Here is a 24,294-nt window from a genome sequence, read left to right on the forward strand (position 1 = left end):
CACGGCATGTGCGATCTTCCCAGACCAGGGATCGAACACGAGTCCCCTGCATTGGCAGGCGGATTCTTAACCACTGTACCACCAGGGAAGTCCCGAGAATAACTTATAAAAATTGTGAATCACTACATTGTACACCTGTAACTTACATGATATTGTACATCAACTCTACTTCACTTTTAAAAAAATAAGGTTAAATAAGGCTATCAAAACCTTCAAAAAAAATGAACGGGAAAAAAAAGAATTGTCTTACCGATTTTTGCTGTTCAAACATAAGTTTTTTATAGAAGAGATGGAACTGTTCAAAGCTGAGTTCATCTTTGTGTGCGCCTACTTCCTGTAAATATAAAAAAAAAAAAAAGTGACCACACGATTTTTGTTGTCCACCACAAGAATGCCTCCTCCCTCTTCACAGAAATAGCATGGCTCTGCTACAACACTGGCTAAAATCAGACTTGCATTCTTCTGAACCCAACTGTCCATAAGTTTCCTATTTTATCTGCCTGGAGAACATACACCAGGGACTCCAGGTAAATCCTTCCCTTGACTCCCAAAAGGGAAGCGTCTCAGCCAGGATTCCAAGAGCCATGAAGCAGAACTTCTCCTTTTGGAGGCAGAAGACACTTTCAAATCTAAATATACTTATAGGGTTCATACATACAGGTCATTTTTAAAAGCATAAGAAAACTAACGGAGCCTTTAGAGTTAACAGGGCTCAACTCCAGTCAAGGCTTGTCCCCTGAATTACTTAACGGCTTTGGGCAATTCACTTGACCCTCTCAGACCCTCAGTTTCTTCATCTGTAAAATGGGAGAGCCACCACTACCCTCTTAGGACTTCCCGGAAACCAAACCAGGTAACACCCATGTAGCGCCTGCTTGGTAGAGGCTGATAGAGAACAAAATTCCAATTACGTGGTGGTCAGTGGTAAATGCTTCTCCCATCTTTCTTCTGTCAATCCCCACCCTTCTCTCGTTTTGCCTTCCTGGACTAGTTGGAATGATGGGGGCGGGCCGAAAGATGGCTTGAAAAGCCAAGAAGTGGGTTACCTGTTCCAGGAACTCACTGGGAAAAAAATGAATGAGCTTTTTTGCCTGAGGAATCCTGTGACACGGCCCCGTGAGTCCACCAACTGGGATTACTGGGATGGAATATTGTTGGGTTTCTTGGTAAGAGTCAGTATCTCTCTGAAGGCCAGAAAGGCTGCCCATGGACCATCTCCATCCTTCCACCCTTCAGAAGAGCCCCACCTGCCCCCACGCTATCCCATCACCCATGGAATGACCTGCTCCAGATCCACCAATGGCTTAGTTAGACAAGAACATAAAGAAACTAAATGATGGGTGGAAAGAGGAATGGAGGGATGGGAGGATGGGTGGATGAAGGGAGGCATGGGTGGGAGGAGGGGGGAAAGGCAGAGAAGAGCCAACTGACAACTACGCTATCAGGACTTGCATACAAAATGCCACGTCCCTGGCAACCTACATAAGGAATCTTTCATAATATTTTCCAAAAGAAACACATGTGTTCATATTATTAAAAGGAAAACAGGCTGTGGGATGGTGAGGGAAAGGGAAAGTTGGACTGGTGGAAACATTCCAAGTCAAGCAGCTCGGAAAACATGGTCTTCGCGGATGATGTCCTCTGCCAGGATTGAGAACACGGGCCTAAGATCTTCACACAATCCCTCTGTCCGGACTAAGATGGATGAATTTGGAGGCGAAGGACTTTCCTGAGCACCACTCAATGGTGCCTGAAGGCATGTAGTGGCTTTACAGGAGAGGCACACATAGCCCTGGCTTCACAAAATCACCAGGCTGAGCTACGAAACTTACCACGAACTTATCTTTGAGGAACTTGGCGCTGCTCACTTTGAAGTTGACTAGGGGCAAGATGGTCTTCAACTCTCGGAGGCTGATGCTGCAAAAGAAGGGAACCCCAGCCCCGTCAGCCTGGAGGGGTGTCCACAGTGGAGGACCTGGCCACTCCCGTCAGCCCCCACCTCTATAAGAAGACCCGTCAACCACTGTCAGTGAGCGCTAACTGGGAACAGAGACCCTGGGGTCAAGGTGGGGTGACACTCGATATGCAAGGCTGGTCTCCACCCTTCAAGGATGGCTGCAGACACGGGCCATGTAGGAGATGCACAGTGTGGGCAGAAATGGTGTCAGATGACCTTGGCAGATGTGAAATGTCACAGGGGTTCAAACCAAGAGGCAGCCACTGAAGGCCAGAGATGAGGAGGGGAAGAAGCCAACCTTCTCTGCACACCTACTGTGCGCCAGGCTACCCGGGGTATCTCCAGGCAGTGAAGTCATCTCGGCCCTTGCCACACTCGACCCCCTACACAGTGCGCATTCTCACCCCTCAGGGTTAAGCACAGGCAGCGGGGATGGGCACCATCATCACCCCACATTCCAGGTGAAGAAACCAAGGCGCAGAGAGGCTGGGTGCTAGCACGTGGGGGAGGCGGACTCCACTGCAGCCCGTCTCCAGGTCTGCCTGCAGCCACTGCATTCAACTGCCTCTCGGGGGAACGGCATGAATGGTGATGGGGTAGCGGGTGAGAGGGTCCAGGGCATGAGACCCAGACCCTTGTGGCTACAGACCCAAGTGTCCAGCAGAGTGAGAAGAGGTGGTCTGGGGGGCTTTTGGTGTGGCCAAAGAAAACTGTGTTCTGGAGATGTCAGACCAGACAGGGGCTGTGTGTGGCCAGGAAGGAAGTCTGCCTGGGCTGTGGGCAGAAAACGGCCCAACTTCCCCCACACTGTCTATTCGGCCTCTGCCAGCACCCCCGGAAGGAAGCAGTGGGTCACATGCAGCAGCTGCCCCAGGAGACGACCAAGTGGACTCTTGGCCACCCCAGTGTCCCCACCTCCAGCATCCTTGTCTCTCATCTAACAGCCTCCCTGACATCGGAGACCTTTAAGCATCAGGTGTTCCCCTACCACCCATGAGTCCCGGGGCGGGCACCCAGGGCTTCCCCAGAGAGATGGTGAGAGCAGCACAAAGTCCGTGGCAGGCCAGGCAGGGCTGGCCAAGCAAAGAAGCGAGCAGGCTGGCTGAGACCCCCTTTCTGACCCCGCCCTGGGGTGTCCACGAAGAGCCTGGCCAGGGCAGGCTACAGGGAGAGGAGTGGCAGGGGCTGGCACTGCAAAAGGAGGCAGGGAGACGGTCTGGCCAAGCTGGTAAGCTGAGGGGGCACATCCAGGACCAAGGAAGAGGCCAGTGTCCCCTGGGGAACCCAGAACTTCCAGGCAGAAACGGGGCCAAGAAGCCTTCCCACATCTAGGAACAAAGAGCTCGGGGAGCTGGGAGCCAGTGCAGTTGCCAGGGGGCCCGTGGTGCAAACACAGGGCCCAGAGGCGTGAGAATCTGAGCACTGGGACATCGGAGCCCACCTGCTCCAAAGGTCCCGCCTTACAGCAGAGCAACTAGGCCCCCAGGTAAAGGTGGATGCCAAAGAGGTTCCCTGGGCTCCTGTGCAAGGACCTGGCCACTCCTCTCCCCCACCCACGCCTCTCCCTCACCCCCTGCTCTGGGCGTGTGGATCAGGACTGGCACCTGGATTCCCCAGCTGCTGGAGGGTAGGAAGCCAGCAGCTCCCAACTTCACCTCTCCCCTCTCCAGGACTTGTCCTCAGATAAAGAGAGTGCTCAGCCAAGGTCACGGTCTACCCTCTGGCCTTAAATTCAGGACAGCCCTGCAGGGCCGTCCCTGGAGATCCCCGTGGGGCCGGCTGAGGCCGTGGTTCTGAGCGCATCAGAGCCCAGCAACGCCCACTGCCTTCACAGGTGTGGAGCCCCTGCACACTCCCCATAAGCTTCCTTCACACAAACCTACATCTCAGATTCTGTTTCCCACAGGCCCAGCCTGGGACAGTGGGTAAGGGGACCAGGACAAGCCCTTCGGGGAGGGGTAGCAGAAACAATCCCCTCCCCAGGGGCATGAAACAATCATGTCACCTTCCCGCCTCAGCCTGGCACAGTCCCAGATCCTACAACGCTGCCCCCTGAGGCAGCCTTAACCAAACAACTGAGGTTGGCAGCCCCAGGAAACTTACCTGCCACCCTGTGGGTGTTAACCAACACCTCCACCACCCCTGGCTTCTTGTAACAATAATAAACATTTGTTAGTGTTTACGTAAGCCAAGCACTTGTCACATACTAACCCACTGAATCCTCAAATCAATCCCAGGAGGTATGATTTCTTTTACAGGTTAGGAACCTAAGGCACAGAGAAATTAAGTAACTTATCCAAACTCAAAGAACCAGTAAGTGCTAGTGCTGAAATTCAAACCTCAGTGCTGCCCAATAGAATTTTCTACAATAATGGAAATGTTCCAGGGTGGGGCTGTCCAATGTGGCTAGGGCGAGCAAGGAACTGAATTTTTAAGTTTTTATTTAATTTTAATTAATTTAGATTTCAATAGTCAGTTAGAAGCTTGCTTCTCCAAGTAGGTCCCTGGACCAGCAGGATCAACACTGGCTGGGAATTTGGGGGCTTCCCTGGTGGCGCAGCGGTTAAGAATCCGCCTGCCAATGCAGGGGACACAGGTTCGAGCCCTGGTGGGGGAAGATCCCACATGCCCTGGAGCAACTAATCCCGTGCGCCACAACTACTGAGCCCATGCACCACAACTACTGAAGCCTACTCACCACAACTACCGAGCCTGCGTGCTGCAACTACTGAAGCCTGCATGCCGCAACTACTGAAGCCTGCATGCCTAGAACTCGTGGTCCACAAGAGAAGCCACTGCAATGAGAAGCTCTCACACCACAATGAAGAATAGCCCCCGTCTGCCACAACTAGAGAAAGCCCATGCGTAGCAACAAAGACCCAACACAGTCAAAAAATATTTTTTAATTAAAAAATTGTAAAAATAAAAATATCTTTAGGAAAAAAAAAATTGACTGGGAATTTGTTAAAAATGCCAATTCGTGATCCCCACCCAGACCGAGCAAAGCAGAATTTCTGCAGGACAGTGCCCTCTGTGGGTAAAGCCCCTCGGAGTGTCTGATGTGCTGGATGTCCTGGAGCCAGGAATGCTAACCGCAAGGAACCTATTTGCATGCCTGCTGAAGAGAGAACTGGACCACACACCTGCCTCCCACCTGCAACCCCGCCCCTTCTGCCTCCTGAAGGCCAGGCTGAGTGAGAACAGGAAGTACACATCAGTTTATGCAAAGTCATGTCATATGCCAAGGGGCAAAGGGCAAAGTGGGGAATAAATGTTCACAGAGACATGCTGCTCCCAGCCCTCAGGGCTGCTGGCCCCTCTGTAGGACTCGGATCTGTAGGACTCGGACCACGAGCCTCACCCTGAGGAATGCAATTCCAGGGACCCTCCTAGAAGGTTCAGGGGCTTTCCCAAGGGGTATTTTGACTGCAGAAGTTTTCACCTAATACACTGATCTTAGAACCTAATTCCCAGATAAGAGGCAACTAAACTCTAAAGACTCAAAAAGAGGGGGTTTCTGGAAACCTGGCCAAGATTAACATTAAAACTTTCATGCCTTTGACCCAATCTCCCCAGGTCCGGAAATGTCATAAGGAAAGCTTCCAAAGCTAGAATGTTCCGATTGTCCCACGTTACAACGTGACATCTAGGAATGAAAAGAGAGGGCTTTCGTTCATCTGACCAACACTGCAAAGACCAAACCAGCCAGATCCCGGACCTCAAGGAGCCCCGCCAACGTGAACGCCAACATCAAGGGCGGAACTCTCAGCAGGCGGAGCGTGTCCAGCTGCCGGGACTGCAGAGCCCGGCGCTAAGACCGAGAATCCTACAGGGACCCCAGAAACGCTTCTCCTGAGGGTCACTTCAGATGTTCACTTTGAGCACAATTCAGTGAACGAGAAAAACTGGACACAAACCAAGTATCAGGTCCCATTGGTTGAATTACAATGTAGGCGTTGAATTGTTCTGGGAGACTTGCAACAAAATGTAAACATGTTTATGGTTTAAAAGGTGAGGTGAACATAGTTTTCCCTCCTTTTGTGTGGGCTGGACTTAGCGACTGATTCCCAAAAAATAGAGCGGGGTCTTTACAAAGGAGAGAGCTGGAAGATACCACCTTGGCCAGGTGGTCAAGGTTTCCAACACCCTTGACAAGCACCCCTTGATTGAGGTGAAGAAAAAAGACCTTCGCCTCCGTGATATCCTTCCCAAACACAACCTCGGGTTACCCTTAACCCCAGTGTAATCATGACAGAAATATCAGACCAACACAAATGGAGGGACATGCTACAGAATACCTGAGACCTATCCCTCAAAACTGTCAAGGTCATGAAAGACAAGGGAAGATGGAGAAACCATCACAGCCCAGAGGAGACCAAGGGGGCAGAACAACTAGGTACAATGTGGAGTCTTGGGTTGGATCCAAGGCCAGGAGAAGGACATTGTTGTAAAAAATGGTGAATTTCAATAAAGCCTAGGGTTTACTTGTCAGGTTAGAAAAGGTGGTTTCTCAGTTTTGACAAATACATGGTGGTCGTACATGATGTGAACTGTAGGAAAACTGGCCAAAGGTGCATATGGGAAATCTCTGTAACATCTTGGCAACTCTTCTCTACATGTAAAATTATTTCAAATTTTTAAAATTAGTTCCAGAAGAACATAAAAGCATATGTGTAGTTAGATTTCAATAAAGTAAAATGAACAACAAAGAAAATTAACGATGGAAATCTACTGAAAAAATTGTACCCAGAGTTAACAGTGCCTACCATTTAATGTCAAATTCATACAATTTTTTTCTAGTTTCAGTATTTCCAAAATTTTCTATAATGAACACGTTACTTTCATAATTTAAAAAAAAAGTCTATGTGCATTTCTTAAGGGTAGCAATAAATGAAAGTGAAAAAATGAAAAATAAGTGATTGTGTAGCACCTAGCCTAGGGTCAGTACTTGGAAGCCGAATAAAGATTGAATCATAAAGTGAAATTTTTTTAATGGGCAAACGACTTGAATAGATATTTCTCCAAAGAAGATACACAAATGGCAAAAAGCATGTGAAAAGATGCTCAACATCGGTAGTCATTAGGAAAACACAAATCAAAACCAAAAGAGGATACCACTTCACATCCACTGGGATGGATGGCTAGGAGAGAGGGAAGGGAGGGAGGAGGGGAGGAAGGGAGGGAGGAGGGGAGGAAGGGAGGAAGGAGGGGAGGAAGGGAGGGAGGAAGCAAGCAAGCAGGGAGGCAAGTGTTTTCAAGGAAGTGAGAAAAAAATGAAACTCCTTCGTGTACACAGAATTCAAAATATACCCTAAGCATGAGACTGATATAATGTTATAAGACAATAAAACAAAATAATAAGAAATGAAATCCTGTTGCACTGCTGGTGGGAACTTATAACGGCTACAGCAGCCATGCAAAGCAGCAGGCGTTCGTCAAAAATACTGAGCAGTATCACCACTTGAGCCTGCAATTCTGCGTCTGGGTAAGGCGCAAAAAAAGTGAAAGCGGGCTCTCAAGACCCATACTCACGGCGACAATACTCACAATGGCCAGAAGGTGGAAGCACTTGGAGTAAGTGTCCACGGACAGATGGACGGATAAACACATGTTATGTGCATAGAGTGGAATATTATTCAGCCTTAAAAAGGAAGGAAATCCTGACACCTGCTACAGCAACACGGATGAACCATGAGGACAGCATCAGCACCGCAACGTGAAGGCACAGAGGTGTACGCAGGACATGGCAAGTTTGACGTTATGTACGTTTCACCACAATGAAACCAGTAAGTAATTTTCAGCCGTAGGTCACAGTGGGGAAGGGAAGATTTCTGCCTTTTACCAGCTTAGGGATGGGTAAGCCACAGCTGAGCAGCTGACCAGGCTCCTCAACAAACGCCGGCCACTGGCATTTTGCTCTCGAGAGGCTGTTTTTAAAGCGAAACGCGCTCAGGCCAAGAACAACCCAGGATCTGGCCCTGCCCGCGCCGCGCCAGCCCACAGCCTGCCTCCCGGCCCCGGGACACTTTCCCTGCTGCTGCGGCTCCTTTGTTTTCCTGCAGGAAACACGCTTAGTGTGGGCGACGGGAAAGGAAGGGAAATTGGCAGACGTCAGCTGCTCTTTCGCTGGCACCTTGGTCACAGTTCCTTTAGGAAAGCTCCCTCCAGGCCTCACAGAACCACAGGAAAGGTGGGATTTTCCACGCGTTGACAGAGCAGCAGGGCTCGGCCCACCGGAAGGGAGGTCGGGGAGCAGGATCGGTTAAGCAGCAAACAAGGAATCAAGGCCAGAGACAGACTTGCTCTCTGCCGAAGGTTCTGGAAAGGACTTCTCCGTGAAGGACTTGCAAGAATCCATTCTGAGCGAGAGAGCCGGAGGGAGGCTTCCATTTCTTGACAACAGAAGATGGAGAAGCGGACTTCAGGCCCAGATCAACAACGCTGTATCCTACCCTGCGGAGAGAGGGCCCAGGAGGGCTCCTTCTCAACCCTGTGCCAACCTCAGCTGTGAATCACCCTGAAGCCACAGAGAAAGCAAACAGTCATGGGAGGCTCCACCTCTGAGGCTGAAAGAGACCAGTGTGTACAAAATCCCCCAACGCGGGACCTCGTTTGATCCACCTTCACAACACGGGGGCCGAGCCCGGGATGTGGGACCACAGTGAACGCTGGCCAAGAGGAGGAGGAAGGAGGGAGGGAAAGGCAGATGGACAGAGACGTGGAGTGAGCTGCCGGCTGACCTAACAACATCACCAAACTTGTCACCGCTTTGTGGTTCCTGTTTGCAAATCATCCCATGGGGCATGTGTACAAGAGACCACAGAGGCTCTGAAATCAACAAGTGATGGGTGACACCAGCCTGACACCAAAATGCCTTAGAGATGGAAAGACTTTCAGGAACAAGAGCGAAGAGTTGTAGAGGTTACTTGTTGCCTCATTTACATTGTAGACACCTCTTAATGGAGAAGGGAAGGGAGGAAAAACACCTAAAGGTTTTCAAGGAGGTCTGATGTGAGGCTAAAATGATACAATAATTGTCACATGATGAACACAGTGCCTGGCATGCGGGGTGCTCTATAAGTGGCGGTTTCCATCATTACATTATTAACAAGAACTGGGTCATGACCTTAAAAATGGAGAGGATGTTTAACCTCGTCCATAAATAAGGAAACATAAATTTAAGCCAAAATCCGCTGTTGCCTTTCACCCATCAGATTAATAAAGGTCAGGGTCAGGTGACACAGGGAAACAAGTACTTTCTTGCACCACTGGTAGAAACAGAAATTGCTACCATCTCTCTCAAAAATCTTAAGACCCAATGACACCTGGCTGCTGGAATTACTCTTCTAGGAATTTATCCTGCTTATACCCTCATCACATACGTTCACAAAAAGGGAGACCTGAAGGCTTTCATAGCATGATAATAAAGGACCAGGAACAACTTCACGTCCATCAAGAAGGAAATGATTTCTCACCAGTAAGAGAATTACACTGCATCCATCCAAGGAGAAACCACATTTGATGCAAAAATGTCTGGCATAGAGCATTGTGTGTGTCAACAGGGAACCCCTCCAAGACAGGCTGCTCAGTAAACCAGTCAAGGTCGCTGAATGACACGTTATCGCATCACCCGACTCGCGTCCGCCCAGCGCTTACAACCATCCCTACTGCACCGGGTTTACCTCTTTATGGTCAATCTCTCTCTCACCACAAAGGAAGGGCAGGCACCGTGGTGATCCTGTTTCTCCCCGGGACACAGAAGGTGCTCAAATGTGAAGGCCTAGAGGACGTGGTCCAAGTGCTCCAAGGCAGAGAAGTCATCTCTGCAGATGCACAGGAATTTTCCACTGCAACGAGGCCCCACACGGGTGGAGATTCTGTCACCATGACCCCCGCCACCTAGCACTGAGTCCGGCCCCTTGTAAGTCAAACCTAACTTCATGAGGACCTTTCCACAGCACAGAACTCACCCCAACCCCCCCCTGGAATGTTGAAAGAAAGGATGAACATCAGGGTCCAAACGGATCGGGAGAAAACCACAAAACTGTGAGTGAGTCTTACCTGTTTCTTCTGGTTTGATCCACAGAATAAATCTGCTTTCTCAACCAACTGGGAAGAGAGTTGAGACAAAGAATGAGAGAAAAAGTTAGAAAACAGCACAAGTCTAAGTGAGTTCTACAGGATGGGACAAAGCAAACTGGAACCAAAAAGGAAGATTTTCCAACTTTCTAACTCAGGCGACTTGGGAAGAAGCAGTTTCTCCTTGTGGCTGAAATGCCCCAGCTGAGCCAAGAGACCCCTCTGACAGAGGCTGGCAATCTTTAAACGGACAACTCCCTCTGATAATACTTTAATCCCCCAAAAGCTGGTAAGAAAAATGGTGGAATGACGAGGGCTTTGGTTTGCTGGAGGGATAGTAATCCACACACCAATCCCACCCAGAGGGAGTGGCAGGCGGAACATCCCGGACTTCAAGCCTGAGGTCCTTTGATCAGTCGGCTTCATCCCTTCTTAAATCCTTTAAGAAACAAGCCTCGGGCCCTCCCCTCAAACCCAACACCAGTATGAGCTTCTGTCTCAGCCCCCATGCACTCCTCACCCCAGCCGGCCAAGGCCAAGGCCCAGCACTGAGACAGGTTTTCTCTGAGACGTTGGAGAGTCCACAGCCACTCTTAGGCACCTACTGCATACAGGACATTCAATGAGCCTCCAAGATGAGATGTCCCCCTTTTGTTTCTTTTGCCATATTGGCTAAAGGGAGCAGAATAAATGCCTGAGTGAGTGGATACAGAGATAAACAGGCCAAAGCCATTACCTCTCGATGACCGTGGGTGTGGACGCACTCATCACTTCCTGGTGTAAGATCTTCAAGCCGGAGAGCCACTTGGTTGCATCTTCTTTGGAGTCGGCTGGAGAGGGGAGGGGACAGAAATGCTGTGTTACTCCCTGGGAAGACAGACCTCAGCTTAGGCACCCTCACCCCTGCCTCCCCGGCCCCACACAGACCGTGGGGATGGGAGGAGCCTGTGCCGGTCCCCAGGACCTGCCATTCTCTGAGATGAGGCCGTATGCCCAGGGTGAGCCTCCTACCTCAGGGCTCACGAGCCGGAGACGTTTGAGAAGAGCTTTAGCTTTAGCCCTACGCTAATGAACAAGAGGCAGGACCTGGGATAACTCGCACCACAATCCCGAGCAGCCCTCAGCATCTCCCCCCGTTTCCAGTCAAGGCCAGAGAGAGGGGTGGAAAGTAGGCGATGCTGATGCCTGGAAGGGAAGTGGCAACAAGCGCTGGTTAAGAGCTTGGCACCATCACCAAGTCCCACGGCACCGCTTCAGGACTGATGTTCAGCTGGTTGCTTAACCTCTCTGTGCCTCGTTTCCTCACCAGCAAAATGGAGCTGACAGTGCAAACACCTGATCCACCTATTAAACATCCCCAAACCACCAGGGACCTTGCAGGTCTAGACAGAGCACACCAAGGTTTCTGCTCTCACTCTTCCCATGTGGATGAGGAGAAAACTACGGCTCAGAAGGGCGAAGGGACCAGTCCCAGAGCCAGTTAAGGGAGAAGCTGGGATCCAGACATCAAGCTGGCATCCTGCACTCCACGTCTTGCTTGGGCTTTCATGGCCTCCCTACCAAGAACAGCAACCAGGCTTCAGCCTGCAGGGGAGCTAAGTGGACAAAGCTCTGAAAGGTCACGGGCCCCTCTCTCCTGCCCCATCTCTGCCTCCCGCCACACACCATCAAGCAGACATTCACCCATCACTTCCTACATCAAGGTTTCGAATTTCCCTCCTCCAAGCCCTGGCACACACAATGCCCTCTCCCTGGACCATCCTCCCTCTTTCCTCCCAACTCCTACTGATGCCTCAAAACCCAGTTTAAAAGTCACCTCCCCTGCAAAGCCTTCCAGGGAACTAGGCACTCTGTATTCCTCCAGGACACTGTATTATGTTTCGACTACGGCTCTAATCACAGAGTACTCTAAGTTTCTGTCCACACATCTGCCTCCCCAAGTAGACTGTGAGCTCGTTAAAGGCAGCAACTGGGTTTTACTCCTTTTTAGAGCCCCACTGACATCTAGCACAACCTGGCACAGAGCATATGCTCAAAAGATGCCTGATGAAAGCACGAATGAGAAATTAAACCAATGAGAGCTACCTGACCCTAAATTATATGTCTTTTATAACTGAGTTGTAATAGTTCTTAAATATTCTAGTTAAGTTTTTTTTTTATCAGGTACATGAGTTGCAATTTTTTCTCTATATTGTGGGTTGTCTTTTCACTTTTTTCTTGGCCGTGCTGCACAACCTGCAGGATCTTAGTTCCCTGGCCAGGGATCAGACCCGGGCCCCCTGCCATGGAAGCTCAGAGTCCTAACCACTGGACCACCAGGGAAGTCCCTATCTGACCCTGAATTAAATGTCCCTGACACTACTCAGCTTTCACAGTTCCCCCCCCACTTTAGTCTACTTTTAATGTTCCTTATTTTCTCTCTCGTCAGTCATGACTGCACAGCAAGTTCTAAGTCAATAAATTCTGGGATTAGACCTGAAAGCAGCTACAAGCTTCTTCCCCTGAGCAAAGTGCCTGAGCTTTTTCACAGCTCTTCTCCTGGCCGCTCGAGGCCTCTCTGACTTCCTGGTGGATTCACAGGGACAGCCAGAAATCTCGCCTCCAGATACACGTGTCTACGTGTGTGCACGTGTGTGTGTACTGTGTGTGTGCTTGTTTACGTGTGCGAGATAGAAGATTTCGGGACAGTTCCTTCGAATCAGTTAAGCTGAATGAATGGTGCAGGCCAGACTCCGCTGGATGAACAATGCACTCTGCCTTCAGCTCTCAGCGCAAGCCAGGCAGGCCCTTAACATAATCCTTCCAACATCCCAGTGAAGTCAGCATGACTGGTCTCCCCGTTTCACAGCTGAGCAAACTGCAGCTCAGAGAGGCTGAGTCCCTGACCCAAAGTCACACAGCTAGAAAGGGGCAGGGTTAGGATTCAAAACCATGATGCCCCAAAACACGCATTAGTGGGTGGGCAGGTGTGAGCATCCACCCAGCTAGAGAGATTTCTAGGAAGCAAACCGAGGACCGGGGAGGGAGCAAAGCACACAGCATGCACCCACCTGCTAGGCTGAGTGTGCTGAGGACGAACTGGGTGCCGTACAAGATGGTGAAGCAGCACTCCTCCTTCTGGCGGACCGCTTTCGCACGCTCGAAGTCCTTGGAGTTCTTCCCTGGGCGTATTTCCTTTATTTCCATGATGTCCACTGAAGGAAGATTCACAACAGCCAATCAGAAGCTGGAGTTCACTCCACCCGAGGCTGCAGCCACATGCCTGCACCCCAGACACACACAGCCCAGCTCTTCACTCCCCAGGGTGAAGACAAGCTGGGCCAGCCCTGCAGCCCTGCCCAGCTTGCGGGATTATGTGCAAGTAATGAAATGCTTGTTGTTCTGAGCCACTAAGTACTGGGGGAGCCGTTGTGCAGCAACAGATGACAGAAAAAGAGAAAACCCATCCTCCCTAGAACCCTTGCTGCCACATGATGCCAACGCACTCCGAGCCAAAACCTACCTGGCCAGGATGGTCCCTGACCCAAGGGTGACCCGCCCCCAAAAGATGGCCATCTGATCCAAGGGTGACCCACTCACATAGGGTGGCCACTTGGGCCAAGAATGACCCCCTCCCCTCACAGGATGGCCACCTGATGCAAGGGAAGCCCTCGTTCCTGCCATAGGATGTCCCGTGCACTAATGAGTGTCACAGAGTGACAAGTCCATCCATCCCTTCCTCCCTTTCTTCTGTCAAAAAAGCACCTTTTCATGTGCGTTGGTGGTATAGTGGTGGGCACAGCTGCCTTCCAAAAAGGCACCTTTTCCCGGGATGGACCCATCTCACGTGCTTGAGGTAACGATGACCCACCCCCACCCCCAGCTCCCACCACAACAAGCCAGAGGAGAGGCCAAGGGTCCCAGAAAGGACCGAGCTGCCCCACCGCAGGCACAGGGATGGCTTCGGGGATGAGCACATGACCTAAGCTGGGCCCATCAGCATCCTCCTGCAATGATTCAGCCAAAGCTATTCCTCAAAGTCATCAAATTTCAGCTGCTGCCAGGCTGACAGAATTTGAGTCTAGGGGTAGACGGGTCCACGTCACCGGCCAGGCAGAAAGCAAAGATTCAGCCCTGAGGCACCACTGAACCCCTGGGTCCATGTGGCCTTGGAGCCACTTCTGTGCTGCAGCACGCCCCCCGTGTGACCCAATAAATTCTCTTTTTTGCTTTGGTTAGTGGTAAAGGAGTTTCTGTTTCATGCAACCATGAAAACCCTGGGACGTACATCTCTGTTCTTGCACTGAACAGGGAAACAGGAAAAAGAGGTATTCCTAGAAATGAGAGGGTAGAGAAGGAGACCTCAACTTTGACCTGGGATGGAGGAAGCACACAGACCCAAGTGAACAAAGGCATGTTAGGGTCAGAGGTGAAACGGCAGGAAAGGTTCAGGGCCAATCGCAGGTAACAGCAGGAGGAGGGGACAGAGAATTACATTAGGGGAGGAAGGGGATGGAATGAACCTAAAGCTTTTCGCTTTCTCACCATGGATCTAGCTGGATTGAAAACAGTCTGGGGGACAAGAGTCATGTTTAAATAAACAGCGTTTGTTCTGTACCCTGTGTGTGGCGGTGGCTACACAAGTCTGAACATGTGAGAAAATTCCTTAAAACTACACACCAAAACAAAAACAGACAGAAATTGAATCCACACAAAAAATGGTGCAGACTAATTAAGGTCTGACTACTCAGCCATAAAAAAGAATGAAATGATGCCATTTGCAGCAACATGGATGCAACTAGAGACTATCATACTAAGTGAAGTGAGTCAGACAGAGAAAGACAAATATCATATGATATCACTTACATGTGGAACCTAAAATATGACACAAATGAACCTATCTACGGAAGAGAAACAGAATTCAGGGACAAAGAGAATAGACTGGTGGTTGCAGAGGGGGAGGGGGATGGGAAAGTGTTGGATTGGGAGTTTGGGGTTAGCAGATGCCAACTATTATATATAGAATGGATAAACAACAAAGTCTACTGCAGAGCACAGGGAACTATATTCAATATCCTGTGATGAACTGTAATGGAAAAGAATATGAAAAAGAACGTGTATATATATGTATAACTGAGTCACTTTGTTGTACAGCCGTAATTAACACACTGTAATTCAACTATACTTCAATAAAAAATAAATTAAAAAAAAACTAATTAAGGTCTGTAGTTTAATAATATTTTACCAGCATCAATTTCCTGGGTTTGATAACTATGGTTTTGAAAGATGTTATCACAGGGGGAAACTAGATGAATGGTACACAGAAACTCTGTATTATTTTTGTAATGTCATCATGAGTCTGAAATTATTTCAAACGAAAAAGTTTTTAAAAACACTTGTCAATTATGGGTGGTCCTAGTATCGGGGGGGGATCCCTAAACCTTGGCAGGCAGAGAGGTGGGAGACATATCCCCACTCTTCATCCAACCCTGAAACCTGGGAATATCTCTTCTCTTTACCCTGACTCCTCAAAAACTAACAACAAAACACACCTTTGTGTGCACGCAGACTCACAGCCTTCTGGGAGGTTACATCAGCAGTGCTGACGTACCTGCTTTAGCAGTTATCTGAGAACATCTAAGGTATCAATGTTTGTTCGCAGAAATTAGTTACTTACCCACCCAGCTGAATGCCAGTCAAGAGTCTAGTGACTTTAAGCAACACTCTTTTTTCCTAGCTAGTCTAACAATGATTATCTAACCATTCTCTTTTCCCATAAAATATCTCTAAGAGGGAATTTCTGAATTGGCCAACTGTGAGCTTTTTTCCTTACAGCAAAATTTTAATAAAAATTTGATGTGTTCATGACTAAAGAAAAAAAGTTCAGATAAGGTAACACTGTCTTCAGGCAATCACCAAGTCTTATCAATTCCTTCTAAATCACTCTTGAATCTATCTTCTATGCATTCCCAGGGCCAACACCATAATCCAAGTCCCAGCCAGGAGCTACCCCCAGAGTCTCTTTTATGAAATGAAGACATGCTCAAGCCACCCCTGAGCTTCGAACCTGCCCATGGCATCCCAGTGCTGTTAGGACGAAGAACCAAGGCTGTGTGATGCCTGCGCCAACCCCATCTGGACCAGCTGTGCATCTTCACTGCCCCTGCTCCAGCCAGACCAGCCAATGGCTCGTGCTCACTGCCCCACAGGACACCAGCACCTGCTGCTGGCTCTGCTGGGGATGCTCTTAGCCTGGTTAGCTCCATGTTCTCCCTCCCAGTTTCAGCTCAATCACCATCAGATGCACAGAACACCCTCTAACTCCTGCTATTCCACACACCAAGCTCCTCTCCCCCACAGCACCGAACAGAGGCCACGTGCTTAGCAGTGTGAATCATGGATTCATAGCCCCTTCCCTAGATGGTGCATCTTTCCTGACCACGTATCCCCACCCCTAGCAGAGCGACTGCTACACAGCTGTTGAAAGAGGAAGGGGACAGAGAGAGATGGGGACGTGGGGACAGAACTGGAGATGGGACAGAGGGGGGGACAGAGGGGGAGACAGGGAGACACACACACACACAGATATGAACACACACAAATGGAGACACCCAAACAGGGTACAAGAGGGGCAGAGACAACCAGACCTGAACAGAAGACAAGCCACCCAGATGAGGAGGGAGAGAGATGCAACCATGCAACGTACAAAGTCAGAGAAAGAAACATGGGAGACGGGAAGAGAATGAACTATAAACAGCCACTCTGAGGATGCAAGCAGCCTTGATCACCCCTACACCGCCCTTCACTTCAGGGCAAGCAAGCATCTTCTGGAGGCCAGCCCTGTCACAGGGAAGGGCCGCAGGCATCCACCCTCATGGCAGGACTGGTCGCCTCCATGACATCATCCTGATCACTTCCCCTTTTCTTCTCCCCAGATAAGTACTGGCTTATTTGTCATTCTCCTGATAAGACTATGCTTTCTCCACTGGACTGCCTTTGCTCCACTGTCAAAGATCAGTTGGTGATTTGCATGGGTCTATTTCTGGTCTCTCTCTGCTATGCCATTGATCTAATTGTCTATTATTTCCCCAATACCTCACCGTCTTGATAACGAGGGCTTTACAGTAAGTCTCAGAGTGGGGCAGCAGACTCCTCTGACTTTGCTTTTCTTCAATACTGTACTGGCTGTTCCGGGTGTTCTGCCTCTCCACATAAACTTGAGGATCAGATTGTCAACATCGAGGAATAACTTGCCGGGATCCTGATTTCTACTGTGCTGACTCCACATCAAGTTGCGAAATGACACACTGAGTCTTTCTATCCATGAAGGCAGAGTATTTCTGCACCACCCATTTAACTGTCAGCCAGACATTCTGCTGGATGTACACAGTCCTGATCTCCCTAAAGGTCTTACAGACACGCTAGCTTCCTCCATGAGGATAAAAACAAAGGCAGCATAACCCTGTACAACTCTTCCACAGCACTTACTCTGTGCCAGGCACAGTGCTGGACCTCTGAGCGTGCCGCAGGTCAGTTCCCTGGAAGACAAGCCTGAGGCACGGATCCTTTCTTAGGTTTTTATTGGGGAGGTTGAGGGGGTGGTGGTCAAAGGAGAAAGGACTGCAGGAGTAGATGGGGCAGGAGAAGAAAGCTAACACAAGGCTGTGGTTCCAGCAGGGGACGGGCTTCAGCCTGGTGGCTTGGGGCTCTGAAGCATGGGTCACACCAGGAAAGTGAGTCTCCCGGAGGCAGGCAGGCTGGCCTCTTGTTCTCCCATGACTGTCCCTATTACACAGATGAGGAAACAGGCATGGCGAAGTGGAGTACTTTGGCCAGGGTCAGCAGCCGGCAAGTGGAAGAGCCAGGATTTCAACCTTTATGTTGCTTCTCATGGTCAAGCAGGCGACTCTGAGAAGCCACATTAGGACACGCAGCCTTCTGGCCACCACACTCCGCCAGCAAGTCCCACCACACATGGGCCTCCTGACCACGCCAGATCTCATTTAAGTGACTTCTCAGCACCGCCTTCCTTCTCCCCCGCCCTGCACTTATCCAGCCTGTTATTTTTATATCTGTGCTATAAAGCTCCCACCGGCATCATCCACATTTATGGATTTATTTGTTTACTGCCTATCTGCTCTCTCCTCTAAGCCCCAGGAGGACAAGGGTCGTGTCCGCCCTGTTCACCACCAGAGCCTTATAGCCGCTTGCATCAGAGCAGAAACTCAGATTGCTGCGTGGAATAAAAGATAAGGGTTCCCGGGTGTCTTGGCTTGGCTTCCCCCAGAGGCAGATACTGAGTCAAGGATTTGAGTGCATGCAGTTTATCCGGAAGCTGATCCCAGGAAACGCCAGCAGAGGAGCGGGGAAGTGAGACGGAGAAGGGAAGCTGCTGATAAGGAGGTTGCTATGTCATCAAGCTGGTACCCTGGGGGCATCGGAGGCTGATCCCACGGGGATCTGGGAGCCCCTTAGAGTTTGTCCCACCGAGGAGAGAGGGAGCTGGGTTGTTCATCCCCCGACCTCCACCTGCTGCTGTTTGAAGGCTGTTTCTGGGGGCCTCAACTCCCCAGGCCTCAGGCAGAGGGCCGCGTCACTCACAGCAAAGTGCCTTTGATGTGCAGCGGTGACTACTAGGGCATCAGGCTCAGGCCTCAGCATCCTCTGCTTTATCAGGTTATTGATCCGGTAGTTTCTGTGCCACTCCCACGGAACTCGGGGATCAGATGTTCGAGGGGTCAAAGTTGCAGTGTCTCTCCAGTTCAGGCAGAACCGTGGGAGGTGTGGACAAGCCCCAGTTACTGAAGAGAACAGCATCTCTGGGCTCCCCCAGGAGAGATGCGACACAGGGGCAGAACGAGAGGTTACTGCCCCTGTACATTCTGTAGCCCCAAAGGTATCCCAGAGCAGCAGGTGGTTCTAGAATTACAGGTATCAGTGCTCTCTCTCGCTCACTCTCTCCTTTTAATGTAACAGCTTTATTAAGATATAGTTCACATACCATACAAGTCATCCACAAAAAGTATACAATTCAATGGCTTTTAGTATATTCACAGACCTGTGAAACCACCAGAGGCAATGTTAGAACATTTTCATCTCCACAAAAAGAAACCCATACCCTTCGGCCTTCACATTCCCCACTCATCCCACAGCAGCCCCTGGAAACCACTCATCTATGTTCAGTCTACAAAGACTTGCCCATTCTGGACGTTTCATATAAACAGAGGCATACGATATGTGGTCTTTTATGTCTGGCTTTTAAATTCACTTGGCAGATATCTTTGAGGTTCCTCTGTGTGGTAGCACATGTCAATACTTCATTTTTATGAACGAATAACATCCCATTGTATGGACTGGGTCTACCCATTTATCCACGGATGGACACTTGGATTGGTTCCACCTTTCGGTTATTGTAAATGGTACAGCTGTGAACATCCACATACAGGTTTCTGTTTGAACATACAGGTTTCTTCGGGAACACCCGTTTCCAGTTATCTCAGGTTTCCGGTAGGAGTAGAAACGGTCCTCTATTGACTATACCCTCAGGGCTACAGGCGTAACCGTGATGTGCCCCCTTCACGCCACGCGGCTGACCAGCCGCCAACCCGGGCCGGTGACGGCACTCGTACGCAGGTGAGCCACCATCAAGCCCTTCACAGCTGTCACCACCACGCCCAGGCCTTCTGGGCAAGCAGAGGCCATCTCCAGACACACAGAGGCGCCTACTCTCTGGCCACCCCCTTGATTACCAGGAGCGCCAGGAAGTCAGGAAGGAAATCCCTGGCCAGGCGCAGCGGTTTTCTATTTGCTAATGGGCAGAGTCTGCAGGGGCCCCTTGGGCATTTCCGTTGACGTGCCCATCACTTGACCTTGCATCACCTTGCTGAAGGGTGGTCCCACCACATCAAGCTGCGGAGCAGCAAGCGGGGGTAAGACTGGCTGCACTCAGGCAGGTTAACCCCAAACCGCCTTTCAGACCCGTCGCTGGAATAAAACCCTAGTGCTGGGGGTGTGCGTGCACGTGTTGCCCGGGGTCCCCCAGGTTACGACAAGCCCAAGGCTGGTGGTGAGCAGACAGACTCTAGAACAGTCCACCTGGGTTCGAATCTGGAGGGTGGTTTCAGGCAGCACTTCACCTCTTTGTGCCTCTGTTTCCTCACATGAACATTAGGAAAAATAATGGTTTCCCCACATGGTGTTCTTTGAGGATTAAACGAAAGTGGGTCTATAAGTGTGCGTGCATGCGTGCGTGCATGTGAATTAAAACAGTGCCTGGTAATTTTAACTAATAAAGATGTAGTAACTTTTAAGTGCTCATTAGCTACCATTTTTTAAATTATTAATGCAATGGGATAAAGCTGGACTTATATAAGGCCTAAGACAAAACACAGTCTCTCAATTTATCTGTTGTGGATATGGAAGAGGCAGATTCTTATGTAGTGATGTGGAGAAGCTCCACAACAGCTTACGTGAACAGGATACCAGGTTTGTGTGCGTTCATCTGTGCACGTGTGGGTCCACACGTATGCACCCCACATGCAGGCACATGCTATAGACAGGTGCTTGCTGCTATTCATATGCTCACTATAGGAATATCTACCATAGCTTGCAAACATGTTTTTTACCTGAAACGCACCACCCAGATCAGACACCTGCTGCAGGACGTTCACGTGCAGGCACCTGTGAAAATACTGCTGCGTATCAGTCTGCCTTGCAGAGGAACACGTCCAGGGCTCTCAGTGCTGAAAATCATCACGCAGCAAAGCCTGTGTCCTGCCCACCCTGTTCAGCCCTAGCGTTTACCTCTGACAAGCAACTACCAACCACCGTCAAGATGATCTCCTCAGTATTCTTAACAGATTTCATTGTCATTTCTATTAAGTTACAAAGTAGTTACAGGACAGAAAAAAATCAAAATTCAGAACCAATACTGTGCAGTATCATAGGTACGACTAATAAGTTCAGTAAAGCATTACATCATGAGGTATTTGTTGCCTTATATTCTTGCAGAAATATCTGATGGGCTGGTTTCTAGGTGTTGAAGGGTGTTAAGCAATCTTGGGGAAATGGGTTGGGTTTTTTCGAGCTGTTGGTAACGTACCACCACTTGCATCCATGTGATACGGCATAATACACCACTACCCAAAGAAAGATGCTCCCCGTCGTACTTTCAGGGATGCATTAGGCTTGGCTAACCTGTATTTATATATGTGCACATACGTGTGTAAAAGCGTGAGAAAAGGTTAAAAGAAAAAGAGATTCCCACCAATGTGCTGACGATAGGGCTAACTTGTGGGAAGGGTGACGGGCAAATGGTGACAAGAGGAGCTTGACCTGCACCGGTTGAAATTCTGGCCAAGGGCACGGGAGTCAATAAGAGGACCAACTTTACCTTCCAAGTCAGCTCTGGCGGCCAGAGCCTGGGCCGCGCGCGCTCATGCGGTCGGGCCCTGCAGCCGTGCTTCCTGCTTGAAGAAGTGAGATAACACAGCCACAGAAGCCAAGCCTCGTCTCTGCACAGCACCCCCCTTCCCGGCATCACCGCGGGTCTTCCGCGGGGCCGGCCCCTCTCCCCACCCATCACCTGCAGACGCACACTGGGGGTTTCTGCCCTCTTTGTCAGTTGTCCCCATGCCCCTGTTCTTCAACTCCTGTCTCCTTCCTCCTCCACTACTGACTCTGGGCTGCTCTCTTGCTGCCCCACCCCGCGCCTGGGACATCCTCCTACCCTCACATGGCCTTTCCCCCAATTTCCTCACTTGACCTCAAGCGGCACCACCCACCAGTAAGCTTAACAAAGCATCTTCAAGGAAGCTCCAGCTGCACCCAAAAGGAAGAGGGACAGACAAGGCTCGGGCACCTTCCTGCACACACCTGCCACCCTCCTGTCCGTCTTTCTGTCATTCCACCAACCAGGTAGGTAGTGAGCATCTCACTGAGTGCTGGAATGAAACCAACAGGCACGGTCTCCGTCCTCGCTCGCTCAGAGCCTGGAAGGGAGGACTGACCTTGTTCAAACTGGCACACGAGCATGTAAACCTACCAGCACGCTAAACACCTCAAAGGAGCAAAATCAAGTCTACATGTGGGCTTCTTCCCAGCAAAGGGAAGAAAGGCTCCTTGAGGGCATGCATATTGGCTGAGTTATGAAGGCTGTAGTTATTCTGGTGAAGGGGGGAGCAGAAAGGCCTGGAAGGAGTCCCAGGTTCCAGAGACCCTGGTTCAAATCCCAGCTCTGCTCCCCAAAGATACCTGGGAGCTTGGGCAAGTCACCTCCCTTCTCTCTGCAATTTCCTCACCTGCACTCACAGTGGTAACAGTATCTCCTTCCCTGAGCTGCTCTGCAAACACATAAAGTTACATTACATAAAACCAGCCGTGGACCCCAGGAGGTCTCACAGTCAGGGTTAGTTGAGCTATTGGGATGAATGTTCTTTCATAGCATCTTTCAACAACACCTTCACCACTGCCAGTGGTTTCACTTTGTCTCAGTGCTGCTCTGTCTCAATGAAGGACCCTTCTTTAAAAAACCAAGGGTGTGGGGTTATTTCACATACACAGCAGCATCTGACCTTGAAGTCAGATAAAAGCTGAGATGCACCACAGAACACACAGTTACAAGAGGTTCAACGTGGGAGAGGAGAAAGAGCCCAATCTTAAAAGAACCTAGGAGACACGTGCTTCAAGTTGCACTCTACCTGTACCAGCTACGCACCTTCGGACAGGTTTCTTTATTCTCGCTTAGCCTCTACCTTCTCATCGGTAAAATGGGGAAATAATATCCATCGTACAGGTAGATAGACTTGAAAGAACTTGGTAAAATGTCAACTGTTCTATGAATGTCTGATATCAAAAATTATTTTACAGCCTAGAGTTGGGGACGGAGGGGAGCTGCTCTCAACTTCCTTGTTGAAAACATAACAATGGATGAGACTGTGCTGACAGCTAGCAGAGAATATAAAGCCTCATGCTTCCATATAGAGACTTTTCCAGAACAACAGCATGCATGATTATTTAGCTGATGCTGGAATGCTTTGTATCCATGCAGAAAGGTTTGAAGGACTGTTTTATGGGTGTTTAGTAAGAGTTTTAAGTGATCCTGGAGAAACCGACTGGCCTTCTCTTCACTCCAGGGAACCTCTCCCCCCGGGGAGCAGGGAACACTCTCAGACAGCAGAGTCTGGAAGAAGGAACTGGGCTTGTCCAGCTCAGGCTCCTGGTCCAGCTCTGGTCCAATCTATCCTCCAGGAACCACATGCCCTGCCCTACTCCATGCCACACAGAATGGACATCCAACAGCGCCAGTGACTGTGTGAGCAGGTCAGAGGTCAGGGGTCAGAAGTCAGTTCTAAACCAGACTCTTAAGGTAGCTCAAACACAGAGCAAACCTTCTCATAGCCAGTTATGAGCTACCTGTGTTTCAGCTCTTAATTGTGTCCAAACTCAGGAGAAGATGAGAGAAAGAGGAGCCTTATAAACTGGTCAGCTAAAACCTCAAACACTAACGAACCAACAAATATAAGTATTTAAATACTCATTGCTTTAGTGTCAATTAAATTTGATGTTTCCTCCTTCCTGCTGGAAACGAAATGAGAAAAATCCCATGCGTGTGACATGGGAGATGATTTTAAGAGTACCTACCTTTTTTTAATGTCTTAATTGTGATGTATTTTAATACGAATTGGAAAAATACAGATCTAGCAGCCTCTAAACTGTGAGATCAAAGTTTCTTCTCTACAGACTTAAGTTAAAAAGAGTTCTTTTCAAATATGTATTAGGTATGTAAAACAGGTGGTGTGCAGATATTTCAAAAATCATTAAGGCACTGAAGGAAGGACTCACTGCCTTATGCCCAACCTATTAAAATTTTAATATGCTTTGCCTTAAACCAGTACCATGAATCAAGATTACACAGAAGGCCTTCATTGGACAAAGCCTGCATATAAACTTTCCCCTCAACGGATCAACCAGTTTTTGGTTTCAGATTCTTTTGGTGCTGTACGTGCTTCTGACACTTTCTCAAACATCAGTCATTTGATTATCAACTTTGTCAAGTGTGCCGTATCTGAACAGCGCTGGCACTGTCTGTCTGACAATTATCTTTAAATCAACTCTCCTTTTTCACTTACACAGATGTATTTTAAGAATGAGTTTATGTCTTTGGTAAAAAGAAAACCAGTCCCACCCAGTGTATACTATAGGAATAGTAAAATAACATAGTCAATGGAAACAGAACGATATTAAATTCTGCCTAGAACCAGTTAATACTAAAAGGAAAC

The 24,294-nt window shown here is 49.3% G+C and overlaps 1 protein-coding gene across 2 annotated transcripts in view; it reads right to left on the reverse strand.

Annotated features, from left to right (window-relative positions):
- Positions 1-24,294, reverse strand: part of PLCG2 (phospholipase C gamma 2) — a 144,543-nt gene that overhangs the window by 77,378 nt on the left and 42,871 nt on the right. Inside the window, exons 3-8 of one of the 2 annotated variants that reach the window (XM_057712774.1) lie at positions 13,087-13,230; positions 10,773-10,866; positions 10,557-10,640; positions 10,019-10,066; positions 1,833-1,917; positions 251-334 (exon numbers count right to left, since the gene is read on the reverse strand). In XM_057712774.1, the coding sequence (XP_057568757.1) occupies positions 251-334; positions 1,833-1,917; positions 10,019-10,066; positions 10,557-10,640; positions 10,773-10,866; positions 13,087-13,230 (539 nt within the window). The remainder of the gene's footprint in view (positions 1-250; positions 335-1,832; positions 1,918-10,018; positions 10,067-10,556; positions 10,641-10,772; positions 10,867-13,086; positions 13,231-24,294) is intronic. The other variant, XM_057712775.1, reaches the window with a different exon arrangement.

Source organism: Hippopotamus amphibius, chromosome 16, assembly GCF_030028045.1.
Source record: "Hippopotamus amphibius kiboko isolate mHipAmp2 chromosome 16, mHipAmp2.hap2, whole genome shotgun sequence".
In the NCBI taxonomy this organism is placed as follows: Eukaryota; Metazoa; Chordata; class Mammalia; order Artiodactyla; family Hippopotamidae; genus Hippopotamus; species Hippopotamus amphibius.